Source organism: Trichosurus vulpecula, chromosome 9 (assembly GCF_011100635.1).
Source record: "Trichosurus vulpecula isolate mTriVul1 chromosome 9, mTriVul1.pri, whole genome shotgun sequence".
Classification (NCBI taxonomy): Eukaryota; Metazoa; Chordata; class Mammalia; order Diprotodontia; family Phalangeridae; genus Trichosurus; species Trichosurus vulpecula.
Genome location: NC_050581.1, coordinates 59,718,419 through 59,744,465, shown reverse-complemented (window position 1 = coordinate 59,744,465; position 26,047 = coordinate 59,718,419). Strand labels below are relative to the sequence as shown.

Sequence of the window (26,047 nt, the reverse complement as noted above, 5' to 3'; positions counted from 1 at the left end):
TTGATTTTTTATATTTGATTTTTTTTCAATTTTTTTATTTTGCTCAAATATTTCTTGTTTCATGGAGTCTTTTTTTTGTTTATTCTAATTTTCAGGGATTCCAAATTTTAAGTAAGTTTTATCATATTCTCTTCTAAGCTGCTTATTCTCCTTCCAATTCTTTCCTCGAGAGCTTTTATTTCATTCAAAAATATCTATTGCTTCACTTCTAGCTAGTTTTTGAAAAAAATCTTTTTTTCCCTCCTGTGAGACTTTGCTTGCAGTTGTTATGCAGTTGTGTTTGCAGTAATTTTGATACTAGATTTTTTTTTACTTATCATTTCTTCAGCCTTTGCTCCTGAACTGGACCTTTGTGCTAAGGCCAGGCTTCACCCCTTGTTGCACTTTTGAGTGGGGTGCTCAACCAGGTTGGTCCCCTGGATTCTTATGCTGACCTCCGCTTCCCAGGGTTTGGCCTCCCTAAATTTTTGAGATTGAGAGCCCTGGATCCTCAGGTCACTCTTTGGCATCTTAGGACTGAGTGCTAGGGCCCTCAGAGCTGTTCCTGGTCTGTTCTGTTCTGAGCATCGCAATCTCCACTGGACAGCAGCACTGTGCTGGTTGTTGTCGGCTGCTGCTCCCTGAAGTTTAAAAGGTCCCTATTTTGGGGCTGTTCGAACACCCTGGGGCTTAAGGGGAACCCTCCACTCTTACTACCTTTGGATACAGAGCCTTTCAAGCTACATGTATCTAGTCTCTGGCTGTGCTGGGTAGATAAGGACACTTTCCTTTTGCTTATGGGCTGCTAGCCGACTTTTTGTGTAGTTCTGGGGAGGAAGAAATCATTTTACTTTCTCATTGAATTTCTTAATAATTATTTGGTCTAGAAAACTTCAGAGTTTTGTTGGAACAGGTATGTGAGGGCTAGGTGTCCGGCCACCAATTCGGGTGGCCATCTTTGCCAAAGAGCTGTATAATTCAAAGCTGCCTGTGTCACTTTTTACGAGTCATCATGCAAAACAGTCCCACACATTGTCTGGGTGGTGTGCTGGTGGGCCTGGAGTCAGTAAGATGAGTTCAAATTGGCTTTAGACACTTACTATGTGACCTTTGGCAAGTCACTTAATCGCTGCTTGCCTCAGTTTCCTTGTCTGTAAAATGGGGATAGTAATCGCACCTACCTTGCAGGGTTGTTGTGAGAATCAAATGAAATAATATTTGTAAAGTACTTAACACAGTTCCTATTACATTAGTAGGTACTATGCAAACTCTAGCTATGATGATGATGATGTCAGTGTCTGAAAATGTTGTCTCTTTCTTTAGCTCTAATCCATTACTTCTCTGCCAAGAGATGGTAAATATGATTTATCATCAGTCTTATGCAGTTATAATTTATCATTAACCAATCAAGTCTTTCACAGTTGTTTTTATTTACCATATTAGAGTTATTAAACAAATTGTTCTCTTGTCTGCACATTTCACTCTGTCCTAGATTTCTCTGAATTTCTCCCATAATTTTTTTGGTGCCACAGTAATATTCTATTTATATACCAAAATTTGTATGTATAAGTCAGGAAGAGCTTAATTCAAATACAGACTCAGATAGTTACTACACTTATAGAGACTTATACACTTAGCCTTGTGACCCCAGGCAAGTCACTTAACCTTGTTTGCCTCAGTTTCCTCATCTATAAAATCAGCTGGAGAAGGCAATGGCAAACCACTTTAGTACCTATGCCAAGAAAACCCCAAATGGGATCACAAAGAGTTGGACACATATATTTATATACCATACAAATTATTTTTCCTTTTTGTTATCTTTGAAAAATCTTAGGCTTTATATACTTTTCATTCCAGATAAACTTTTCTACTTGTTCTCTATTCATGACAGCCTATCTCCTAACTCTATGCTTTTCCATGGCACTGTTCTTCATGTATGGAATGCATCTCCTCACCTCCACCTCATAGAACCCCCAGCTTCCTTCAAAACTCGGTGTAAGTGATATATCCTACAGGAAGCTTGTCTTAATCATCCCAAGTTGCTGATGTTCCTGGAAATTTACATATAGGCATATACATACGTATCTGTAAACGTATGTATCTATATCTGTATATCTATCTCAATATGTAGATATAGATACACACATAATCTTTCTATATCTATATATCTTGTATTCAATTTTCTATGCACATATTGTTTCCTTCCAACACAATATAATCTCCTTGAAAGCAAGCATGATGTGTCTTTGTATCTCCAGTGCTCAGGCACAGTGCTTGCCTTGTAGTAGGATCTTTTCTACCCTGCTTCATAGTATTTTGTTTTTTCTAGCTACATGTAAAGATAGTTTTCAGTATTCACTTTTATAAGATTTGGCGTTCCAAACTTTTTTCTCCCTCCCTCCCTTCCCCCACCCTCTCCTCAGGACAGCAAGCAATCTGAAACAATCTATACATGTACAACCATATTAAACATTTCCATATTAGTCCTGTTATGAAAGAAGAATCAGAACTAGAGTGAAAAACCATAAGAAAGAGAAAGGGAGAGAAAGGGAGAGAAAATAGTCTGCTTTGGTCTGCATTCAGACTCCATAGTTCTTTCTCTGGATGGGGATGGCATTTTCCAACATGAGTCTTTTGGAATTGTCTTAGATTATTACACTGCTAAGAAGAGCTAAATCCATCAAAGCTGGCCATCTCACAGTGTTGCTGTTACTGCGTATGGTGTTCTCCTTGCAGTAGGGTCTTAATAAATACTTATCAAATTGAATCATAACTCAGACTTCCTACGTACTACCTATGTCTAGCATTGTAATAGTGGCTGTGATCTAGCCCTGGCGCACCTGGTGGGTCTTCTGGACAGAAAATTCAGTGCCTTCCTGCTCCTTTTGCTTTTATCAAGGTAGAATCTGATTATTTCCTTCAGACTAGGGTTAATGACTAATGAGGCCTTGGTCTCTCCCTTCTTCTTCCCCTCAATCCAATAGCCATTTTTTACAGTAACAGGGAGGGGTAAAGGCTTAATTAAGTCTACGAACAAAGCTTTGATGGTGAGATTTTGGGCATCATCAGTAGATGAGGAAGGGAGATTGGTTTTGGGTGAGGGGGCCTTTTAGAATCCCTGAAATATATATATGCTTTTCATTCCAGGTATCCTTTTGTAGGAATAGGCAATTGGTACCCAACTTGGAAAAAAAAATAATAGCGCTGGGTTGGATCCAACTACATCTTCTCATCATTTGTGGAGCCTGGGTATGGGTCTAGCTCACCATAATGACAAGTGAGGAAGGGACTTGGATCCCAGCAATGAGGGGACTGCACTGAATCTCCCGGCTTCCACCAGCAATTCCTTTGCATTCAATTCACTTTTACTTCTCAGGCAGCATTTCCAAATTCTGCATCCTATACTCTGGCCATCATCCTTGTCTCAACCTCCTCCCCTCCCTCTAGAACTTTTGGTCCCTAGAGCCACCCACTATACTGATGTGTACACGTAATCATTCATGTATGAGCTATTGATCCAAACATAGGCTGGGCTCCCCTGCCCCATTCTGAGTAATTTAAAGCCCAAGAGAGGTCTATGGTTGATGCTATCAGTGTTTACCTTTATAGTTTTCTCTTTTCAAAGAGATAAAAATTTAAGAGTAAGATATGTACAAAGTGTTCCAAAGGTCTTAGTGTAGTTTTAAGCTTTCAAAGCTTTAAGTTGCACTAAGACTTTTGGGATACCATAAGTATGTGGTGGGACTCTCTCTCTCTCTCTCTCTCCCTCTCTCTCTCTCTCTTTCTCTCTCTCTCCCCCCCCCCCCCACCCTATATTCAGACCAATATTGGATATATATACACGTACTCAAACACATTAGAGTACATGCATACCCACAGCCATATCCATGTGCATTTTTCTGCACTCAAATACACAAGGAGGCATACACATGCACAGTACACTGCACACATACATGCACCTTCATATCTGCAACACACTCCTACACATGTATATGCATTCACATGAATTCATACATAGGCTCACAAAGTTCAGACATGCACTGGCATGCTCATACACATGCTTACACACATTTATGTTCATCCATGTCCACATACTGTGGACATATCTTTATTTCCTGGCGTTGGGGGCCCAGCTCACATGTTCCTATGCCGGGTGTAATACTGCATGTCCCTGGGGAGGGAAGAGCAGAGTAGGTGAGGGGTGAGGGTCAGAAGGGCTTGCTGGGGCCGGGACCAGAAGGTCCAGGGAGTCTAGAAGGGCCTGGGGGGCTCTGCTGCACAAGGGCCTTGAATTCTGAGGCAGGGAGGATGATATCTCGAAGGGCAGGCATCTCAGCAAAAGGTATGTAGTCAGCTCCTGAGGGGGAAACCAGCGTGGGGTGGGGGAGAGGGATGGTCATGGATGGTTGTGGGGGGGTGGCTGTGAGGAGTGGGTGACAATAGATGGAATGATTGGGGAAAATGGTTAGTGGGGAGATGGTCTGGGAGGTACGGGGAATGGTTATATAAGAGCTAGTCCTAGACTCAGGGAGAATAGCCCTGGGGAAATGGATATAAACAAAGGGATTCGGGAGAAGAGGTGGGAAATTGGGGCAGATACATAAAAAGGAAATTGGGAGGGATGGGTGGGTTATGGGGACTGGGAAACCCCTCACCATGTGACTCTCCCTCACTGTATGGCCCCCTTCACTGTATGGCCCTCTTCACTGTATGGCCCTCCTTTCCAAATGGTATTTCTCACCACATGGCCTTTCTTACAATTTGACTCCTCCTCTGTATAGCCCTCATCATTCTGTATAGTCAGTCTCATTATATGGCCTACCTTACCATACCTCCTTCCTTGACATATGGCTGCCCTCTCCATATGGCCTCCTTCACCACCCTCATAAAGCTATCTTTCCATCTGGCCTTGTAAGGGGAATGCTCATCTTGTTTTGTTGGGATTTAATATGCATATCCAATTTTAATGTCTATTTAACATGTTATATTCTATAAGAACACAATTAAGTCCTCCTCCCCTTGGGATCCCTGAAGGAGAATTTGGGGAATTGGTCTAATCTGATAACCTAAATTTGAGCCATGGTTTCCCCCTCCTCCTCTTTCCTTTGTCTGATAGCTCCAAGGGAGAAGAGAGGCAACTGGAGCAAGAGCCTGGTTCTTTCCATCTAATTAGGAGGATGGAAGGAATTGGGTCAGGAATTGAAGTGAAGGAAAAGAACCAGTGACTTGCTGTTCCATAAGCTGCAGCAGCCAAACCAGCTGATTCTGTTTAGACTTTAGTTTGCATAAAAAACAAACCCTCATCTCTTTTTTATGCCAGTGTGTTAGCTTTGTTTGTTTTGTCTCTTTAATTTTTGAGTAAAAAAATTCCTTTCTATAAACTCTAGCCTTGTCTTGGCCAAAACTAAGGGGGAAGTAGATCTCTAAACCCCATATGGAGTGTGTAAGGTGACGGCAGCAAGCAAGTCAACTCCAGAACCTAGGGAGAACAGGCAGAATGGGAAGACAGGGAGGCAGAAGACCCAAGAGAGATGGTTATGGATGCTATAGCACTTTACTCCCTGGGTTATTCATCATGCTCCCCTTCACCACATGGTATGACTAGAGTCACCATATGGCTTCATTCAATATACAATCCTACTCACCATGCAGCTACCCATTCTCCAGAGGCCTCCCTCACCATGCCCTCCCTTAGCACACAATCCCCTCACCATATTGCTCCACTCTCCATATGTCCCCCTCACTGTACAGCTCCCTTGGCTGAACGACTCTTCTCACCAATTGGTCTCCCTCCCTGCCTCCTGGTCTCCTCTGATTCAAAGAAGGTCTCGTGCTCCTCCCATCGTCGGTCGCATGCAGCACAAAGGAAGTTGGACTGGAAGAAGTTACACTGGCAGCCTGTGAGAGGGTAGAGGGAAGGGGGCAGCGGCAGCAGAGAACACAGAGGCAAATAGAGCATTCCCCAGTCTTGGTTCCCCTTGCCCACTTATATCTCCCCATCTCCATCCTTTTCACTCATTCATAATGCATTGATCTCTAAATTTTCATTCTTGTCACCATCCCCATTTTTAACCTCATCCCTATCTCCGTTTTCATTCTCTTCCTATTCTGAACTCTGATGTCTCTTACTAGCTTCCATTCCCATGCCCATACCATTCCCAGTCTCTCATCATATCTCCATCATTTCCAGTCTCCTTTCTATTCTGATTTTGTCCCCTTTACCATTTCATTCCCAAAGCCATCCCTATCCCCTATTTCCGTTGGTAAAATGACATTTTTTTATGTGAAACAAGATGGGTTGTAAATAAATCTCAATCCTTTGTGCAACCCAAAGCCTTGCTGGGAGGAAGGCTTCCTCCTTCACAGGGATTTCCTAATCCCACTTCTTTTTCTGTCACCCTGGGCGAATAAATCTCATTGGAGTCCTTTGGGAACCCAAAGAATCACTAACAATACCCTTGGTCACTTTCACTCCAGTGTTCCATATCTCCATCTCCATTCTCTTTTCGCCATTCTATTTTCCCTAATCAATTAGTTCCTACATCCCCCCCTCATTAGCATTTCCCATCACCCATTCCCAGGGGAGGGGTACCGCGATGTCGACAGGCGTGGGACCCTGTGGCTAAGTGCTCCTCATGGTTGTGTTTGCAGCGACAAAGGGCCCTCCATGCTTTGGGGTCAAAACCAGATCGTTTCTGAAGCCAGAACTCTCCTACTTCTTCTGGTCGTGATGGGATGAAGCAGAACATTTGACACCGGCATGCAGTCTTGGTACAGGGAACAGATATATCTGTGGGGGAAAAATGGTGGGTGGGGAGGGAATCTGTCCTTCCCATAATTGATAGAATCTAGTCCACTCCCCAGTGCCTGAGAGGATATAGTCTATATCTCCCTGCTGTAAAACTGGGAGGACCTGGTTGCCCTCTGCTCTCTGTTGGTGAGAGAATCCTTCTGCTTTTCCCGCTTCTACCTTTCTCTTTTCTACCTGAGATGATCCGGTGCTGGGCCAGCAGGTGTCCACAAAAGCACTTTGATTCCTTCCCAATCCGGTAGCAGTCCCATAGGTAATGAGGGCAGCGCCACCCAATGTAAAGACCTGAGGAGAGGAGGGTTACAAGGGAATTGAGTGACCAGAAAAGGAAGGGGTCATGCTATACAAAGTGGGGATAAGTTAGGTTGAACAACTGACTGGACAGTCTGGAAGACCACATCTCCTTCATGTCACCACACACTCCTTTAATCCACTTGCTCAGGGATACATCCAGGGCTGATACCTCTTTCATAGGTAATATAACCTTATGGTTCAGTGGAACAAGTGAATGGGTGTCAAAATTCCTGGCTTCAAATGACCATTTTGCCACTTACTACATATGTGAGCTTGGTCAAGTCATTAACCTTCTCTTGACCTCAGTTTCTCCATCTGTAAAATGAGGGAGTTGGATGAGATAACCACTAAGGTGCCTTCCAGCTGTATATTATATGAAATCTATGAACATACCCCAGCTAGGCTCATCTGTCCTCTAGGTACCTTACTTATCCTCAAGAATTTTCAGTTGTCCCCAAAATTCTCACCTAAGCGTTTTCATTCTGAGTGAACTTTTCTCTTCAAAAGTTGGAATATAATAGAATTTTAGAATGTCAGAATTGTAGGGACCTTAAAGACTATCTTATCCAACCTTCCTAATTTATTGAAAGAGAGATAGAAATAAGCAGTCTGGTGTTTCTTCTTCTAGCTCTGCATCTGCTGCTAACTAGTTGTGTGCCTTTGGCCCAGCCACTTCAGTTTTCTGGGTCTCACTTTCCTTACTTATAAAATGAGAATTTTAGACTAGCTGGTATCTTTCAGTTTTACATACTATGATCCTATGAGATGTAAAAGAATCTCATTCAAGTCCTTTGTGCACCCAAAGAAACACTATTAATACCAATATGAACTTGGGAAGGGATTGCTTCCTATCCTGAAGTTAATTCAACATTTATTAAGCACCCACTATGTGCAAGGCTGTGAAAGCTGACATTAGGCTGGAGGGTAGAACATGTAAAGAGATAAATAATTACAAGATAATTTGAGGAGGAAGAGCACTAATAATTAGGGGGATCAGCAAAGGCTTCATAGAAGAAATGACCCCTGACCTAAATCTTGAATGAAGTTAAAGATTCTATTCAGCAGAGCCCAGAGGGAATGCACTCCAGGCCTGTGTAAAGGATGGAATGCTGAGTTTTGGTGGGTAGGTCAATTTAGTTGGAGCAGGAAGTGAGTAAAGAGGAATAGTGGAACAAACCTGAAAGTCAGGCAGAGCCAGATTATATAGGACTTTAAATGCTAGGGGTGAGCAGCTTGTGTTTTATCTGAGATGCAATAGAAAACCACTGGAGATTTATGAGAGAAACATAGCAGAACCATGAAAAGGGTCTTAAAAAAAAGGAAGCAAGGTCCAGGAGCCCCTGGGTTAAGGGGAGTTAGCCCCAGGAATAAAGGAATTGAAGGGTTTGTCAGGACTGGCTCTGAAGTCAAAGAGATGAATTAAAAATAATCAATGAAGTCAATATGTAGTCACTGAAAAATGGAGTAGTTTTAATTGTCAAACTTAAGATAGCTATGTGTTTCTTCATCTTCTTAAATTTTTGTTCACAGTGTGTTTCACCGTAGTTACTACTACAGTGAAGACTCTTAAAACCTGAAGCGAACGCAGAAGCAAACCTTTGTGTGTTTGCTTCAGGGTCAGAGATCAGAGAAGTTGAGAGATTTCGTTTCCATTATGTTGTGGGGTGTGGTGGGGGTTGGAAGGAGTGAAATCCTTCCTAGTCAGAAGCAATGATTAGTAGCAGCCAGAAGGGAGCAGGTGGTAAATCCCTGGGGCCCCCTGGAAAGAACAATCATGAAAAAGTAGTCACCCGGGGACACAGAAGTGTCCCTGAGATTTCATACTGACAGGAAATCCTCTGTCCTAACAGAGTGATTATAAGTAGAGAGGATCTAAAACTTCTTGGGACAGGGATAGCCTTTGTCCTTGGTGGAAGCTTTCCAGGATGCTTTCATTTGCTCAGAATTAAGAGCCAGGGGAGGTGTTCATTAGAGAAGTTCTAGGATGTCAGAATCCTAGGAGGTTATTCCAGCATGAAAGCTTGTCAGATGTCCACACCTGAAAAAAAAAGGGAAGAAAAGAGGGGGTATATAGAACAGGATAGACTAATAGAGAAGTGACTGACTGAGGGTGGGGTTGAGGTGCTTCTGAAGAGCTGTAAGCAGAGAACCGAACTCAGAGACAGAAGTAAGGGAAGAGAGGCTGAGAGAGTCATGGGATTGAGTAGAGATGGGAAGGAGTCTTGGTCGATCATGATAATCCCAGAGCCTAGCCAAGAGGTTTCAGAGATCTACAGCCTGTCCTGAGAGGTTGGCAGATCTTCTTGCTAGCTAGTGCTAAGAGGTGAGGGGGACTAATCGATAATTTCCCCACTCCCCCTATAAATTTTTCTGTGGGTTGTTTTCTCTTCTATCTCCCCATTTGAAGAGTTGTAGGAGATTGCACCCAATGGTATAAAGGGCAGAGTCGACTCTAGTACTTGGTTTGTTTTTTATTCTTTACATTTCTTTCAAGTCTTAATTCAATGCTTTTGTTGTTGGAGTTAGGTGTCTCTTATATGGTTTGGTAGGAGTTGTATTGTATGGATGCTAGGAGTCATGAGTTGTTTAACTGATTACCCCAAACTGTCTCATATTGAAACTAAGATGTAAAAAGGTTTCTGAGCTGTATGGGACCTGTGCTATAGATGTATGCTTGCTGGCTTGCACAGAGACCTGAAACCCTAATTCAGAGCAGCAGAAACATTATGACTTAAGGGGGATAAACTGAGCTCTAGTCATGGGAAAATAGTTGTGGGGGGAAGTAGAGCCCCAATTGACAGGTTGCTACAGTGAGCTGAGGAGTATGCTAAGGTTACAACTGATGCAGAGATACAAGCAGTTGTGACTAAGCTTATTCAAAGATAGGACTGTGAAAGTTATATAGAAGTGACTTTGCCAAGAGGGATAAGGAAGGAGCCCCCTGAATACCAAGATTCTTTGGAAGGAGACTGCCAGAAGAAAACCATCAAAGATGATTACAGAAGTTTGGAGAATACTTAAACAATGATTGAAGGTTCTTTAGATTATGAGAAATTCACCAGGGGTCCCAGAGCCAAAAGGGAAGAGGATCTTAATAATGCTTAAGGTGAGAAATATAAGCCTTCTGTCAACAAGGGTAGAAAGACAGAGACATTAAGGCCAAAGAAGGACAAAGTTTTGGACTGAGCAGAGAGGGATTGGAAGGACTTTGTCAGTGTGAAGAATTCTTTAAGAGATGGAATAATTAAGAGAGTGTGGCATGCCCAAAGGGCTATAAAACGCTGCATAACCTTTGATCCAGGAACACCACTACTAGGTCTGTATTCCAAAGACACCATAAAAAACGGGAAAAGGACCTACACATACAAAAATATTTATAGCAGCTCTTTTTGTGGTGGCAAAGAATTGGAAATTGAGGGGATGCCCATCAACTGGGAATGGCTGAACAAATTACGGTATATGAATGTACAGAATTTAGAATACTAAATGTAGCTCATGCTGTAAGAAATGATGATCAGGCAGATTTCAGAAAAAAACTGGAAAGATTTACATGAATTGATGCAAGGTGAAGTGAGCAGAACCAGGAAAACATTGTATACAATAACAGCAAGATGATGGGATGACCAACTTTGATAAGACTTAGCTTCTCTCAGCAATATAATGATGTAAGACAATTCCAAAAGACTCATGATGGAAAATGCTATCCACATCCAGAGAAAGACCTATGGAGTTTGAATGCAGATCAAATCCTATTTTCTCTCTTTTTTTCTTTCTCGTGGTTTTTCCCTTTTGTTATGATTCTTCTTTCACAACATGACTAATGTGGAAATATATTTAATATGATTGCACATGTATAGTCTAAAAAAGAGAGTGTGTGGCAGAGGGAAGAGAAAGCAGAACTAGTAGGAGAAATGGAATTGAAAAAAAGAATATGAACCACTCCAACAACAATGACCATTTATAGAGGTGGCTGAAGTGCCAGACTTCCTTCTAGAAGGCCGGAGAATCACGTATGGTGAGATTAAAATGACAGTCTCTAAGAGGTGCAGACCTAGCCAGAAATGATGAAGCAGAGATCATTGACTGCCTCGACTAACCCAAACTATATGTATAACTCTGTAGGCCCTGGGCAAGCGGGAGACAAATGAGCCCTAGATTGGGGTGGGGGGATAGGCAAACTAAAGCTCAGAGACATTAAGTGACTTGCTTGCAGGCATTATTTTGGAAAAGCTCATAAAACCCTGACCTGGCTGAATTCTATGAAAAGCCACCCTTCCGAGTTGCAGATGTGGGCATGGGAGTAATTAGACACTAACATGGACTCCAGAGCAGGGAGCCACTAACAAGGTTCCTGAAGCTTTCTCCAGGAGTTAATAATATTTTGCCTCCTGACTCATTGTGGGGGGCGGGGGGAGGAGAGAAGGTTAAAAATAAACAGTGACTTGGTTTTTATTTTTAAGTCAGGAGAGAGAGAGAGTGAGATTGTCAGGGAATGACCTAAGATGACTTTCCAAAGGAGAATGAGAGAGATACAGGCTGAAGTTTCTGCTGAGTAATAAATGAATCTCATCTGCATATTTTATACACCCCAAAACCAATATTCACATCTATGTTCGCTTTTTTTCCTTCTATCTTACAGGGTCTATGAAGGCCTGAAAAGAAATTCCTAGGATAAAAGCCATGTTGGGCACATCAGATTCTCAGAACAAGTTAAAAATGAGTGGGTTCTCGAAGAGCCTGCAAGGAAGCAGACTTAGTTTCCTTTATATGCCAAAGAACACTAATGTAGCTTATGCATGTTCTGGGCTCATTCTCCCATGGTCTGCTCACGCTGACCAAAGAGTCAGGTTCCTTACACAAACATAAGTCTTGATTGCGAGACTTAAAAAAACTTAACATTTTATTTTTTCCCCAATTACATGTAAAAATAATCTTAACTTTTTTTTCTTTCAAATCTTGAGTTCCAGATTCTCTCTCTCCCTCCCCCTTCCATTGAGAAGGCAAGCAATTTGACATAGGTTATACATATGTAGTCATGATTGCAAGACTTTTAATGTTTCTTAGGGTCATAGATTTACAGCTAGGAGCTATCTTAAGAGATCGTATAGTTCCAACCGTCCCCTATTTTACAGGTGGGTTAACTGAGGCTCAGGGAGGTTGTGTCTTAACCAATATGTTACATCTGGCCCCTGAACCCAGATGTTTCCGGAGGAGAAAGTGAGGCTGGTGAGTTTTCACAACCTTCCCTCACTTAAATCCAATTCACTTGCATGTTGTGGCATCACCTCCCTGATGTCATGTCCCTCTTTGAGGATGAAGAACGAACAGCAACAACATAGTACAATAGTAAGTGGCAGAATCAGGATTTGAACCCTCGTCCTCTGACTCATGGGTTTGAATCCCAGCTCTGCTCCCAAATCCATTGTTCTTTCTAGCACATTGAAGTTTCTCTTAACATTTTGTAACTGGATAAGATATATTTTTTTCTATTATACCTCATTATGCCCCCCTCCACCTTATCTTGTCTGTTTTCCTTTAGCTACAAACATTAAAAAACCACTAGAAAATCTCCTAGGGCTGAGTGTGGAAGGTCAAGAGGGGAAGAAGAAACTGGGTGACTGAAATTACAGTTATCCCCTCCACATCACAACTGTCCCCACTGCAGTTTCAATATGTCTCGGGTTGGCATAAGAAATTAGATGGATTTTTTTTGGGGGAGTTTTGAGGAAGCTGCAGATGACACAAGAGGGTCAAGCAGATGACACAGAGTCTATGACCAAATACTTAACAGATTTTACAATAAGGTACTGTAAATACCTCACAAAAGAAAAAGAAAAAAATTTCAGATTTCTTCTCTGGTACGAAGACAGGGCCAAAAAATTTTATGCCGATTTTCCAGATCTTGGGGGTGTTCCACCCCTAACCTCCATGATGTGAAAGGGATAACTGTATTTCCATGAGGAGAGAAAATCTCCAATAAGAAGTAATGGGTGATGACAGCCAGAAGGGGATGAGTAGACCAATTCTTGGGGCCCACAAAAGAAAAGAAAGGGATGAAAGGAGAATCCCCATATTCGGGGGGTTTAAGAAGGCCCAATATCCCTGACTCATCTACTCAATATCCTCATTTTTCTCCTTTTTGGGGGAGTATCTTGTTTTTTTCCCCAATCACATGTAAAAACAATTTTTTTAACATTTATTTTTTAAAATTTTGAGCTCCAAATTCTCTCACTTCCTCCCTCCTCTCCCCACTCCCTGAGACGATAAACGATTTGATATAGGTTATACATGCCTCACTTTTCTCCCTAGCTGTCTTTCTCTACCACCAGGTAGTCTCACCTATTCTTTAACCGCTCATATTTTCCCCCTCAGGTGTTTTCCTCCACTTTTGTAATCCTCATCTGGCAATTTGGTATTTTCACTTCTCCTCCAAGAATCCTATTCTTTATTCCAATTATCCTCACTAGCCTAGACATCCTTCGATATCTTTGTGCATAAGATGTCACCCAAGACAGATGGCATGCTAATCAAGTTTGTAGGGGGACAAGAAGTTGGAAGGGCTAGGGAATATGTTGGGTATTAGGAGCAGGATCCTGAAATATCTTGATGGGTTATAATGGTCCACCAAATTTAACAAGAGGACATTTAAGAGATAAATGTGATGAAGCTCTGAGTTAAGCTAGAATGCACCTTAGAGGTCAACTATTTCAACTTTATTTTATAGGTGAGAAAACCTTGAGCCACAGAAAGGCTGAATTGTTAAGGTCACATGGTAAATGGCAGAGCAAGAATTTAAACTCATGACCTCTGACTCCAAATCTAGGTTTTTTCCCCCGTACCACCAAGTCTCTTTTAGTATTAGGCTCAAAAAATAATTTCAGGACAGAGAAGAAATATATACTCTGTAGACAAGTTTTCCCTTAGTTTCTCTTAGATGTTCTCCTGAGTTTTTTAAAAGTTCCTTTGGAACAAACAAACAGCCCAACTTGTCCCAAAAGAGAAAAGAGATTTGGGTGCATTCTGTCCGAGATGATAATAAAAAGAACGACATGTACATACAGTGTTTTAAGACCTAGAAAGTCCTTTCCTTATGACAACAAGGTAGGTGATTCAAGTATTATCATCATCATTTTACAGATAAAGAAACTGAGGCTCTGAGGGGTCAAGTGACCAGCTGGGGTCACCCAGCTAGTAAATGTTGGAGCTAGAATTTTCCCCTAAGTCTTTCCTGATTCCAAACCAGTATTGCTTCCAGTATGCCAAAGTGTGTAGGCATGAAGGTGATAGTGATTGTTCTGGCAAGAGCCAGTAGAACTGGAATGAATGAATGAATTAATGAACGAATGAAAAAAAAACATTTATTAAGTGCTTGCCACGCGCTAAGCACTGGGCTAGAGGCTAGGGACAGACAGAATACTGCGGAGGTGGTGTCAAAGCTCAGTTGCCTGAGGAAGTTGATTCCTTGCCGCCTATAATGTTTTCCCTCATAGCTGTGGCCCTGTTCTGCTACCATCTAGCACGGCACTCTGCACATAGTAAAGGCTTTATTACTTTTTTCATGGAACGAACGACTGTCTTAACATTTGACCTCTAGCTGTCTCCAGCTACTCCCAGGTGGGCTCACTTATTTCTCAGGTGATTGACTTAGTCGAGTTCAGAATACTCAGTGGCATGCAGAGGGAAATAGCAACAGGGTGCTGGAGCGGGCTCTTACCACCTCTTAGGGATGATTGTTAAATTTTTAGTGTGAGTGTTTATATTTCGGAACTGGCAAACAGTACGGGGATTGATTTATTGTTTTGTTGATTGCTTAGATTTAAGAAAGTGATGGGAAAATGCTAATAGTTCAGATTAAACTGAAAAGTGTGTTGTGTGTATATTTCTTCCTGCCCTCCTCCTGCCTCCCCCCTTCCCGCCAGCAAGTTGTTAAAACGTTTACCAGCACACCCCTGGAAAAAGGTGATGTAACTCTGGATGGAAGGGAGCTTACAGATGCATGGAAACGTAGAATATACACAAAACTAACCAGGCAGGATATTTACAAAATAGATACAGGCACAGTGTGTAATTTAGCCAGCCCCAAACATCTGGATCTTAAACTTCTCGTAGGCGACACAGTGTATGTATGTATATACTGTTGCCCGTGAATAGAAGACTACTTGTTCCCAAATAGGTTGTTCTCCAGAATCTGAGGATGATGTCAGAGAACGGCCCCCTCTGAAAGTGAAGCTAACAAGGACAAACTCATGATGGATTGGAGCCAATGCGTCAACAGGCAGGGTGAGGTAGCTGCCAATAAAGCTGAAGTGAGCTCAGGATGGAAGAGTAGAAGTGTAGAGGCCAGGAGGAGAGCAGAAGACTAACCGAACAGGACAAACTACACCTGGAGGACTGCATTTAGGTCTACATGAAACATTTTGAGAGCATACTGAGTAGAGTATGATCTCCGGAGAAAAGTAATCAGGAGGAGAAGGGAACTTGAAGCTGTGCTATGGAAGAAAACTGCTTAGCAGAATTTGGGGTGATTAGCCTGAAGAAGCCCCTATGTGGTAGGTGGGTGTGCCAGAGCCTACTACAAATGGCTCATGAGAACTCAGAAGCCGACAAAAGCTACAAATCAGGGCTTGATTCAATAAACACTTATTAAGCATCTACTATGTGCCAGGCACTGTGGTAAGCACCGGCGATACAAAAAAGAGGCAAAAAGGTCTTGCTCTCAAGGAGCTCACAAGCTAATGGAGGAGGCAATTTATTTTGTTGATTGGCTAGATTTAAAAAAGTGATAGAGAAAATATTAATAATGTAAATTAAACTTAAAAATGTGTTTGACATACATATTCCTGCCTCCCCCCATCCCAAAAGAACTGGTTGTTGAATATTTGTCAGCATACTCTTGGGAGAAGAGAGGGTCTATAAGGGAATATTAGAACCTCAGTTTCCCCTGATCCTGAAGTCTGAAGCTGGTTCCTCCTCTCACAGTCAGCCCAGGGTCCTTTTTTGGTCTCAAGTGGTTGTTTTCTTTTTAGTGTTATGTATATTTGTGTTTATAGTAATACATACACATATCACACGCACATATATATGTATATATAAATGTACACACATAGGGCATATACAAATATTTTGGAGTGTGCTTGTGATTTCCTCAATCAAAAATATTTGTAAAGTGCTTAGCACAGTTCCTGGCAGATAATAGGCACTTAAAAATGCTTATTCTCTTTCCTGTTCCCTTCCCCTCCTGGTGTGGAAACTCCGTCTGCCAGTACAGATCGGCATTCACTCTGTAAGCACTCTCTGGGGCAACCATTTTGATTCTGAAGGGAGGTTAGCTGGTCGGTACAAACAGGACCGGTTTTCTGTGGGACAACCTCTTGAGTATATTTCTAGGGGCTAGAGACAAACACTGGGAATGTTGGTAGATGAAGATTAATTCTAAACTTGGCAAAGACTACAGCACCCCAATATCCTTTTCTGTCTTTTTCCTCTCTCCCTTGCCTGATGGCAAGAGCTATCTTGTAGCACAAGAAAAGGATCCAAATATCTGCTATAATTAAAATGAGCTCAACAAAATATAATAATAATAATCTAACAGCTTAAATGATAGTTTAGCATATACAATATGTAATAACAGACGAATTAGTGGAGTAAGAGTCACAATTCTCTGAATTGGAAGGGACCTCACAGATTCTCTTGTCAAAACCGCTATGAATCCACTCTATGGCAAGATGTTGTCAACCTTAGCTTGAACACCCTTGTCAATGGGGAACTCATTACCTAATGAGACAGTGCATTCCGTTTTGTGATAGTCCTTTAAATTGAGGTGATTCTTTATCAACTCCTTAATGGCCAAAGCTCTTTCATCTTTCACTCATGAAAACTTTCCTAATCATCCTCAAAGCCTGAAATTCCTACTTGTTCTAGTGAAGAGAGGGGCCAGGAATCAGAAGGAACTGAGTTCAAATCCAGTGTCAGACACTCACCAGCTGTGTGACCCTGGGCAAATCACTTAACCTCTGTTTTGCCTTAGTTTCATCATATGTAAAATAGGGGTAATACCTGCTTCTCAGGATTATTACGAGGATCCAATGAGATATGAGAAAATAATTGTAAATGTTTAGCACAGTGCCTGGCATATGATAACTGCTATATAAATATTAGTTGTTATTTTTATTTTTACTTAGATTTTTTATTTTTAGTTTACAACACTCAGTTCTACATGTTCTTGAGTTTCAAATTTTCTTCCCTTCCCTCCCCTCCTTGCTCCCTCCAAAGACGGCATGCAGTCCAATATAGATTCTACATAAATCTTAGCATTAAACTTATTTACACAATAGTCAAGTTGCGAGGAAGAATTATAACTAATGGAATAAGTCATGAGAGAGAAGAAACAAAACCCCCCAAAACAGAGGGAAAAAAAAGAGCAAATAGTTGCTATTATTATCATTATTATCATCATTATCATTATTATCATCATTATTGACATTATCATCATCATCATCATCATCATTATTATTATTATTATCATTATTATAATCATTTTCATTATTATCATCATTATTATTATTATCATTATTATAATCATTTTCATTATTATCATCATTATCATTACTATCATCATTATCATTATTATCATTATCATTATTATTATCATCATTATCATTATTATTTTTATTATTATTTCTGGCCGCTGAGCCAACTTGGCTTCTGAGGTTCAGAGATCGGCTCCACCTCAGCCTTAATTACCTGCCTCTGCTGCTGCTACTGTTGTTGCTAGGTGCCCTTTCATAGCACTTGCTCCCCTCCTTCGTCCCTGTCCCCTGTCTTCACCTACTCCCAAGCACAGAAGTGTGTTTTCTTTTTTTTTCTTTTTAATTTATGTATGTATACACATATACATACCTATTTACACATACATATATGCATATGCATGTATGCACACACGTATACTTACATTACTCACATTTCCCAGTATTTTCCCTCCTAGAAAGCCATCCTTATAACAAAGAATAAAAATTAAAAAGTAAGAAAAAAAAACGGTTCAGCAAGACTAACCAAGACACCAACCACGTCCAGTATTGTAAGACTGTGTTTCATACTCCTTGTCCCCCACCTCTGCAAAGATAGGAGAGGTGTGGCCTCTCTTATTTTTTATTGAGATCAAGCTCAGTTATTATAATTTCATAGCATTCAGTTTTGATTGTCCTATTTTTTTATCCTATTTACATTGAAATAGAAATTGTCTATAGCAGATATATTAAACACAGGCCTGTGGGACTCCATTGCAACCTTCAACATTCCCCAGTGTGGTCAGAACCTAATTAAAATGTAATTGAGAAATATTGAACAAAATAAATAAGTAAACAAAAATACAATAGGACATAGGTAATGTTAATGTGTGGTTTTTGAAGTCAAAGCAGGGAGGTTTAGTGGCCCCCTTTTCTGTTTCAGTTTGATACCACAGGTATTTTCCTGGTTCTGCTTACTTCACTTTGCACTAGTTCGCAAGACCCTTCTATGCTTCTCTGTATTTATAATAGTCATCATTTCTTATAATATTGTAATGTTCCATTACGTTCATTCATCACATTTTGTTTAGCCATTTCCCAAATGATAGGCATCTATTTTGTTTACAGTTTTCTGCTACTAAAAAAGTTCTGCTATGAATATTTTGGTGCACATAAGACCTTTCTTTCTTATCATTGTCTTCTGTGGGATTTTCCAGGATAGGTGGACCAATTTACAGCTCCACCAACAATGCACTTTTTGTCGTTGAATCTTTTCAGTCATGTGATCCCATTTTGGACTTATGTGGCAAAGATACTGGAGTGTTTTGCCATTCCCTTCTCCAGCTCATTTGACAGATGAAGAACTGAGGCAAACAGGGTTAAGTGATTTGCCCAGGGTCACGTAGCTAGTAAGTGTCTGAAGTCAGATTTGAACTCAGGAAGATGAGTCTTCTCGACTCCGGGCCTGGTACTGTATCCACTGCAGCACCACCTAGCTGTCTCCAAATGCATTAGAATGCCTATCTCTTCACAATTCCTCCAACACTGCTCACTTTCATCTTTTATCTCGTTTGCTGATTTGCTGAGTGTGAGGCAAAGCCTTGGCATTGTTTGCATTTGTATTTCTGTTATTATTAGCGATTTATGTAGAATGCAAATACCTTGAAAGTAGGGACTTTCAGTTTTGTCTTTATATGCTCAGAGTCTAGCATGGCCTATTACATGCTAGTCTCTGGTAAGTAGTAGGCATTCAATAAATGCTTGATTCATAAACTTGAGCAATATTTTGTATGGCTAGTAGTTTTCAATTCTTTTGAGAACTGTCCATTTTATTTGCCCACTTATTGATTGGGGAATGGCTTTTGTTTTTATACATTTGTGTTACAGACAGGTCTCATTTGTGTGAGTAGTGAACTTTATTCAAATTTGTGCTACATATTTTCATTAAGTATATTTTACATAATTACAACTTGGGTTTGAATGCAAACAACCACTTCAGGGGATTCATTATTGGTACCATCTAGGGCTTAGCTGTAGTTCCCTGTGGATAGTGAATATCAAACCTTGGTCATAGATATTTGATATAGATTTTTTTCCCCCAATAAACTTCCCTTCTTATCCTAGATGTGTTAATTTTGTTTGCGCAAAATCTATTCAATCAAACTTTGTCTTCTAAGATTTGTTTAAAAGGGAAAAGAGAATATATAAGACATAATACAGTTGGGCAAAGTAATTAATGTACAAAGTCTATTGATATCCAGGCTAGATGGTTCTAAATTTCCTATGCTCTATTAGGCTAAAAGTTCCTTCAAGCCTAGCCTAGTCATTTGTGCTCCCCTGGGTGATGGCCCTCGATAATAAGGATGTTGTCTCTCTTGAACACACCCTGTCAAATTAGGCTTTTGTCCAAAGAGGCTCTCTAGACTCCAATCATGACCACTCTTCAAAGTGTGCAAATTAATCAGGAAATCTTGAATATTTGAAGGGCCAGATTTGGCATTGGAGGAGTTGGGTTGGAATTCTAGCCCTGCCACTTATTACCCATGCTGACTTGAGCAATTTACTGAATCTTTCTAGGCCTCACTTTCTTCATCTGTCAGATAAAAGGGTTGGACTAGCTGACTTCTAAATTTCTTTCCAGCTTTAAATGGCAAATCTTATGATCTTCTGTCAAAGTGACATAAGACTTATTAGAGCAAGATTCTTAACTTGGGTTTTGTGAACTTTTTTTAAAAAAATTTTTAGTAGCATTGATTTCTTTTGTAATTCTATGTATTTTATTCTATACATTTAAAAACTATTCTGAGAAGGGGTCCATAGGCTTCACCAAACTGCCAAAAGTTTCCATGACACAAAAAAGGCTAAGAACCTCTTCTTTAGAGGGAAGAAAGGGGACCCGTGGATATAAGTGATAGAGAGATTGATATCACTTCACTATAAGAACTGCCTAACAGTTAGAATTGTGTTATAGTGGAATGGATCCCCTTAGTAGATAGCAAGTTCCCTGTAATTGGAGGTGTTGTTGTTAGAAATGTTATAGAGTAGATGAATGTTTTAGGAACTTCCACCTCTTGGATCCTGTGACTCTATGCCTCAAAGTTCTGTGGGCCTTGAAAACCAAGAGGCATAGCAGAAGGCTTTGCAGAAGAATGGGAGACAGAAGCCGACTTGGATAGTTCCTGGACATGGCCAGTGTCAGAATCTTGATAAAGGGCCATATGTTGATGTTTATGGCAATTCCTGGAGGTGATAGACTAAAACCTTGAGCCCATCATCCACAAGGTGGCATGAGTAGGGAATATCTCAGGGCAAGACAAATAGCAGAAATAAAGTTAATCCAAGTAGGTTTTGCGTGAGATAAATTCCTCACATAGTATTTGGACAGTAACTTCTCTTGCCCTAGTATGTAGTGACTAGATAATACTAAAAGCTCATATTTGTGTACTGCAGAGCTCTTTATATACATTAACTTATTTGACGCTTACAGCAACCTTGTGGAGGAGCTAATGCTAGCTAGCATTTATATAATGCTTTAAGGTTTGCAAAGTGTCTTACAAATATTATCTCATGTTATCCTCATGATGATTCTGGGAGGTAGGCATTATTACTATTTCCATTTTACAGATGAAGAAACTGAGGCTTAGGGAGATAAAGTAATTTGCTTAGGTTCACATAGTTAGTACCCATCCAGGACAGAATTTGAACCCAGACCTTCCTAACTCCAAATCCAGAGCTCTGTCTACTAAGCTAAGTTACTTTTTCAGCTGCCTTTGTCCTAGGGTAGTATAAATTAAAGAAACTTCCCACCCCAAAAGGGCTGGACAGTTTTGGCATAAAATGTATGTTATTCATTCACCTAGAGAATAACCAGTAAGTATTCTGGACTCTGAGGTGCTAAGTGTTGATCCGAATTAATTAATTAATCAATAAGCATTTATTGGGCCTTTTAAATGTGATTAGTATTTATAAGGCATTTATTATATTTATTTATGGGCACATTTATTTATTTATTATTATATTATAGTTTATTATTATTAGCATTTATAGGGCATTTATTATATTTATTTATGGGCACATTTATTTATTTATTATTTATTATTATTAGCATTTATAAGGCATTTATTATATTTATTTATGGGCATATTATGTGCCAGACATTGTGCTAAGCACTGGACATACAAAAGATGAATGTTAAACAATGACTGCCCTCAAGAAGCTTACATTCTAACGGGGGAGATGATATTTACAAACATAAGCGTCTATGACCTATACAAATCAAATTCAAGTATAACCAACTATACAAGTTAACCTTGAAGGAGAAAACATTAGGAGATGGGGGGATGAGGAAAGTCCTCTGATAGTATCTTTTGAGTTATTCAAGGGCAACTTTTGACATATAACTAATAACCTTTGCCCAGAAAGTTTCTCTCTTTACTGTCATGGTCACGTTAAATATAATTACTTTTGCTTTTAATTGGGTTTATATATGCCCTTATTCTTTCAGAAAATCTGGAACCCAGCCAACAGAAGTGGTGGAAGAAGTGGTACTTCATAACCATAACAAACATTTAAAATATCTCCAAGGGAAAAGGAGAAGAGAAGAATTAGAGGATTATTCTGGGCTGGTCACCCTACACTACCTGTAGATATCACCCGTAATAACACTAATTAGTGGTATTACATAGCCAGGAGACCATTCCAGGTCACTCAAATCAGTCCACTAGAATAAGGAGAACATCCCCTGGACCCTAAGGGGAAATGTCGGCCAAGAACCACAGCACGTGTGTAAAGAAGCCATGTCCAGGCCCTTGTTGATCCTCATTGTGATTGAGAAAATGACTAAGCTTCTGGAAGTGGCCCAGGAGGAACTGCAGTATGTAATAGAATATGTGATGGAGGGCATTGGAGACGGAGTATGTAAACTGTCATATAAGTAGCGTCAATATTATCAATTACCAGTGCTGAAGCACTACAGACACAGGTGGTTAAACTCCCGTCAGACTCCCTACTCTTGATTATGGCACACTCCTAAGTGACAGGGCTGTGACACGTGGGGTAGGTGTGGGGCGTGTATTTTGTGGTATGGGAGAAGCTATGTCTATCTACAGGTGACTTCTACCCTGCTTTTGGCAAACCACAGAGAAGTAGTCTACCATGCAGTTGATCGATTATTCAATCGTGGAGTTTCACTTTAGCCCTAGCCTCAAGCCACTAGCTTAATGGCAATGTCAGAAGGTAGTACATATGTGCTGACTTTTTCCTATGGCTGTAGTATTTTCCGTTGCTCACCAGAGGGCACTCAGACTACAGACAGGTACCACTCCCTCTTTCTACCAGCCTAAGCTCTTCCTGGCTAGTGGGCCTAGAAGTATGATGAAACATATTCAAAAATTAAGATAGGAAAATCTGCATCTCTGTTCTGAGAACTCATTCTGCATATAAGGTAAACCTTTCTTATTCATCATCCGCTGGCCCTAGTGATAGGACTTAGATAATTTTTAATGGTCCTTTGATTTATTGAAACACAGTTCTGTGAATGAGACAGACATTCCTTTTTAAGCCTCATGTCCTATACCCTCTCTATGTTTGAGACATGGGGAGAAAGATAAAGAGATTTTGGATTGAAAACTCACCAAGACTGGCTTGGCGAGCACTCAGAGAAACAGAGGGAACATGTTGGATTGGAGGTTGGCACCACCTCCCGCTTGATCTCCTATGGCTAAGAGATTTTAGGGCAATTGCCAGTCTTATTCATCTCCTCCAATCCAAATTTAGCTTTGCTCTGCAGTCCCTCCTTTTGGACTCTGGCTTCAGCTATCACAGCCCTTCAGGATGCTTTCCAGCCCTTGCTTTGCTCTTCCCTGGTTGGCAGTTGGGTAAGGGAGAGGTCCATAGCTGCATCATTGCCTTGCCCTATCAATCAGACAACAGGTTTTTCAGTAAGCCAGGCGTCATGTGCCAGGTATTATCCTAAGCATACAAAGAATTAGGACACAAAGAAAGGCAAAAATATAGTTTCTGAACTCAAGGATGTCACATTCTAATGGGAGAGACAATATTTAAATAACCATGTTTATACAAAATATAGAGTAGATGAAAGGTGATCTCAGAGAGGAAGGCACTCACAGATGGAGGGACTGGGAAAGGTCTCCTGGCAAAAGTTATGATTTGAGCTGAGTCTCAAAGGAGGTTTAGGAAGCTGGGAGGTAAAGATGGGGGAGGAGAGCATTCTAGGCATGGTTATTACCAGTGGAAAGTCATGGAGTCGGGAGATGGAGTGTAAAGGGACTACAGGAAGGCAGGTGTTTCTGGATCATAAAGGACCCAGAGGGGAGCAAAGTGTAAGACTAGAAATGTAGGAAGGAGCCAGCTTACAAAGGAATCAGGGTTAGGGTTGCCAACCCTAAAGGCTATAGATTTATTCCTGAAGGTAATAGGGAGCCACTGGAATTTATTGAGTGGGAGTGGTGGTAGTGGTGATAAGGTCAGATCTGTGCTTTAGGAAGATCACCAGGACATTCTGTCATAAGCCTTTCTTGTCCCAGCTGTATGGAAAGAAAGTCCCCATATACTCAGTTGGGGTGTCTAGTCTCTCTACTCCCGCCTGCACAGAAGGAACTCATGTGGAATGCCGGACCTGGGTGCAATTCTCCAGGTGAAGCCCTTAAACACAGTCCAAGGGAAAAGGCGTCTCTCACGTACCCATCTATTAAGTCTTGTCATGCCTCCCAGTTACTTATGGGGCTTTATCATACACTTGAACCTATCTATGGTCCTCAATCCTACCTAAGATTGGGGGTGGGGTGGGATTGATAAACCAAAGATATAGGAAAAATGGAGCGATACAATCTTTCCTGCCAGGGAGGGGGTAGTCCAGTACTATTTGCTATTTGTTTTTGCAAAGACTCCAAGTAACCATGGGCCCACGTTTACTGACATCCCAAGAGGATGTGCCATGCTTAGGAAAGGATAATGGATGGTGTATATCAGGTCTTGATAATATGGGTCTCTCTAATCAGAACAAAAATAGATTAAATCAACTGTCCCCAGGCAGTGGAAGGCCTTGCTCACAATATTAGCAGCAAACAGAGCAGAACTATTAGGAAAATAACTATTAAGCTAGGTGAGCATTGGGGAGATTTGAATTCTTCACTTGGCATCTACAAGAAAGAGACTAAGACCTTCATGACAGATAAAGGACTCCTCAGCCAAAGAATAGAAATAATGCTCATTCATTCATTTTTTTTTCTTTTCAGTTTTTTCTGACTCTTCATGACTCCATTTTGGATTTTCTTGGCAGATACTGGAGTGTTTTACCATTTCCTTCTCCAGCTGATTTTACAGAGGAGGCAACTGAGGCAAACAGGGTTAAGTGATGTGTCCGGGGTCACATAGCTAGTGAGTGTTTGAGGTCAGATTTGAACTCAGGAAGATGAGTCTTCCTTGCTCTAGGCCCCGTGCTCTATCCATTGCACCATCTAGTTGCTGTTTTAGAGAAAAATGTTCAAGGACTTTCACGTGGAACTGATGAGAGGCAGGAGCCACATCTCAGATAGCAAGTACAGCAACAACACAGCTCTAAGAAAGCTTTTCGATCTTGTGAAAGTTAGAAAGCAGAGAGCCATTCTGGAGACCAAGAGTCAGGTGTGAAGAGCCACACACTCTCCTTGGAGGAATAAATGCCTGTTATACCTGTGGAGTGACTCATTCTCTAGAGGCGAGGGGAGCTCAGTTGATGACAGGGGCCACCCTTAACTCAGAACAAACTCATCTATAATGGAGGAATCAAAAATTCACTGGAAAGAACTTAAGAGTAAGTGGGAGAGAGAGCTCATTAAAAATAATGAAAAGGAGAGGACAGCTTGTACCTAATAGTTTTTTTTTTTCCAGAGGAATATTTGTGTCCAAATAACAAGGTTTTAAAAACATAAGAAAGGATAACTAAAATGTCAGATGTGCAGGAAAGGAAACTCTGGGAAGCTATGGATCTTTCACAGAGGGTTGTGGGTGGTGGCAAGGAGAAGGCAGGGGAGGACTTTTCATGATTTTGAAGCTTAATTTCACAGATGCTGCTTGGGATGTAAGCTTGGGAAAAGTAGCTGGAATCGCCCTGTTTGAACACCAAATATTGGGGGCATTTATCTGAGGCACTTGGACCCTCCCTTTGGCAAATGATTATTGCAGAAGCTTTTACAATTGCATACTAAACCTGACATGTGTTCATGTATATACTTTATGTCTTGATGTATCTGTACATAAATTTGCTATTTAAATGCATGCGTTCACTTTATTTTTGAAGTTATTTAAGAATTTATTGTTCCTTTCTTTATTTAGTCAAACACGGAGGACTTTCAACACTTATCAGGCTTCTGCCTGTATGTGGGTGTATGTTTGTACAAGTTAATTACTTCAGGGAAAGAAAAGTTTCAGAAAGTCTAGACATTTGGAACTATGGGCC

At 40.8% G+C, this 26,047-nt stretch overlaps 1 protein-coding gene across 1 annotated transcript in view; it reads right to left on the bottom strand.

The window, feature by feature from the left end:
* Positions 1 to 4,040: 4,040 nt before the first annotated feature.
* The window catches only part of FAM221B (family with sequence similarity 221 member B), a 49,213-nt gene continuing 27,206 nt past the window's right edge, over positions 4,041 to 26,047 (bottom strand). The window contains exons 3-6 of the mRNA XM_036739554.1: positions 6,965 to 7,075; positions 6,572 to 6,769; positions 5,758 to 5,877; positions 4,041 to 4,150 (exon numbers count right to left, since the gene is read on the bottom strand). Coding sequence (XP_036595449.1) covers positions 4,041 to 4,150; positions 5,758 to 5,877; positions 6,572 to 6,769; positions 6,965 to 7,075 — 539 coding nt within the window. The remainder of the gene's footprint in view (positions 4,151 to 5,757; positions 5,878 to 6,571; positions 6,770 to 6,964; positions 7,076 to 26,047) is intronic.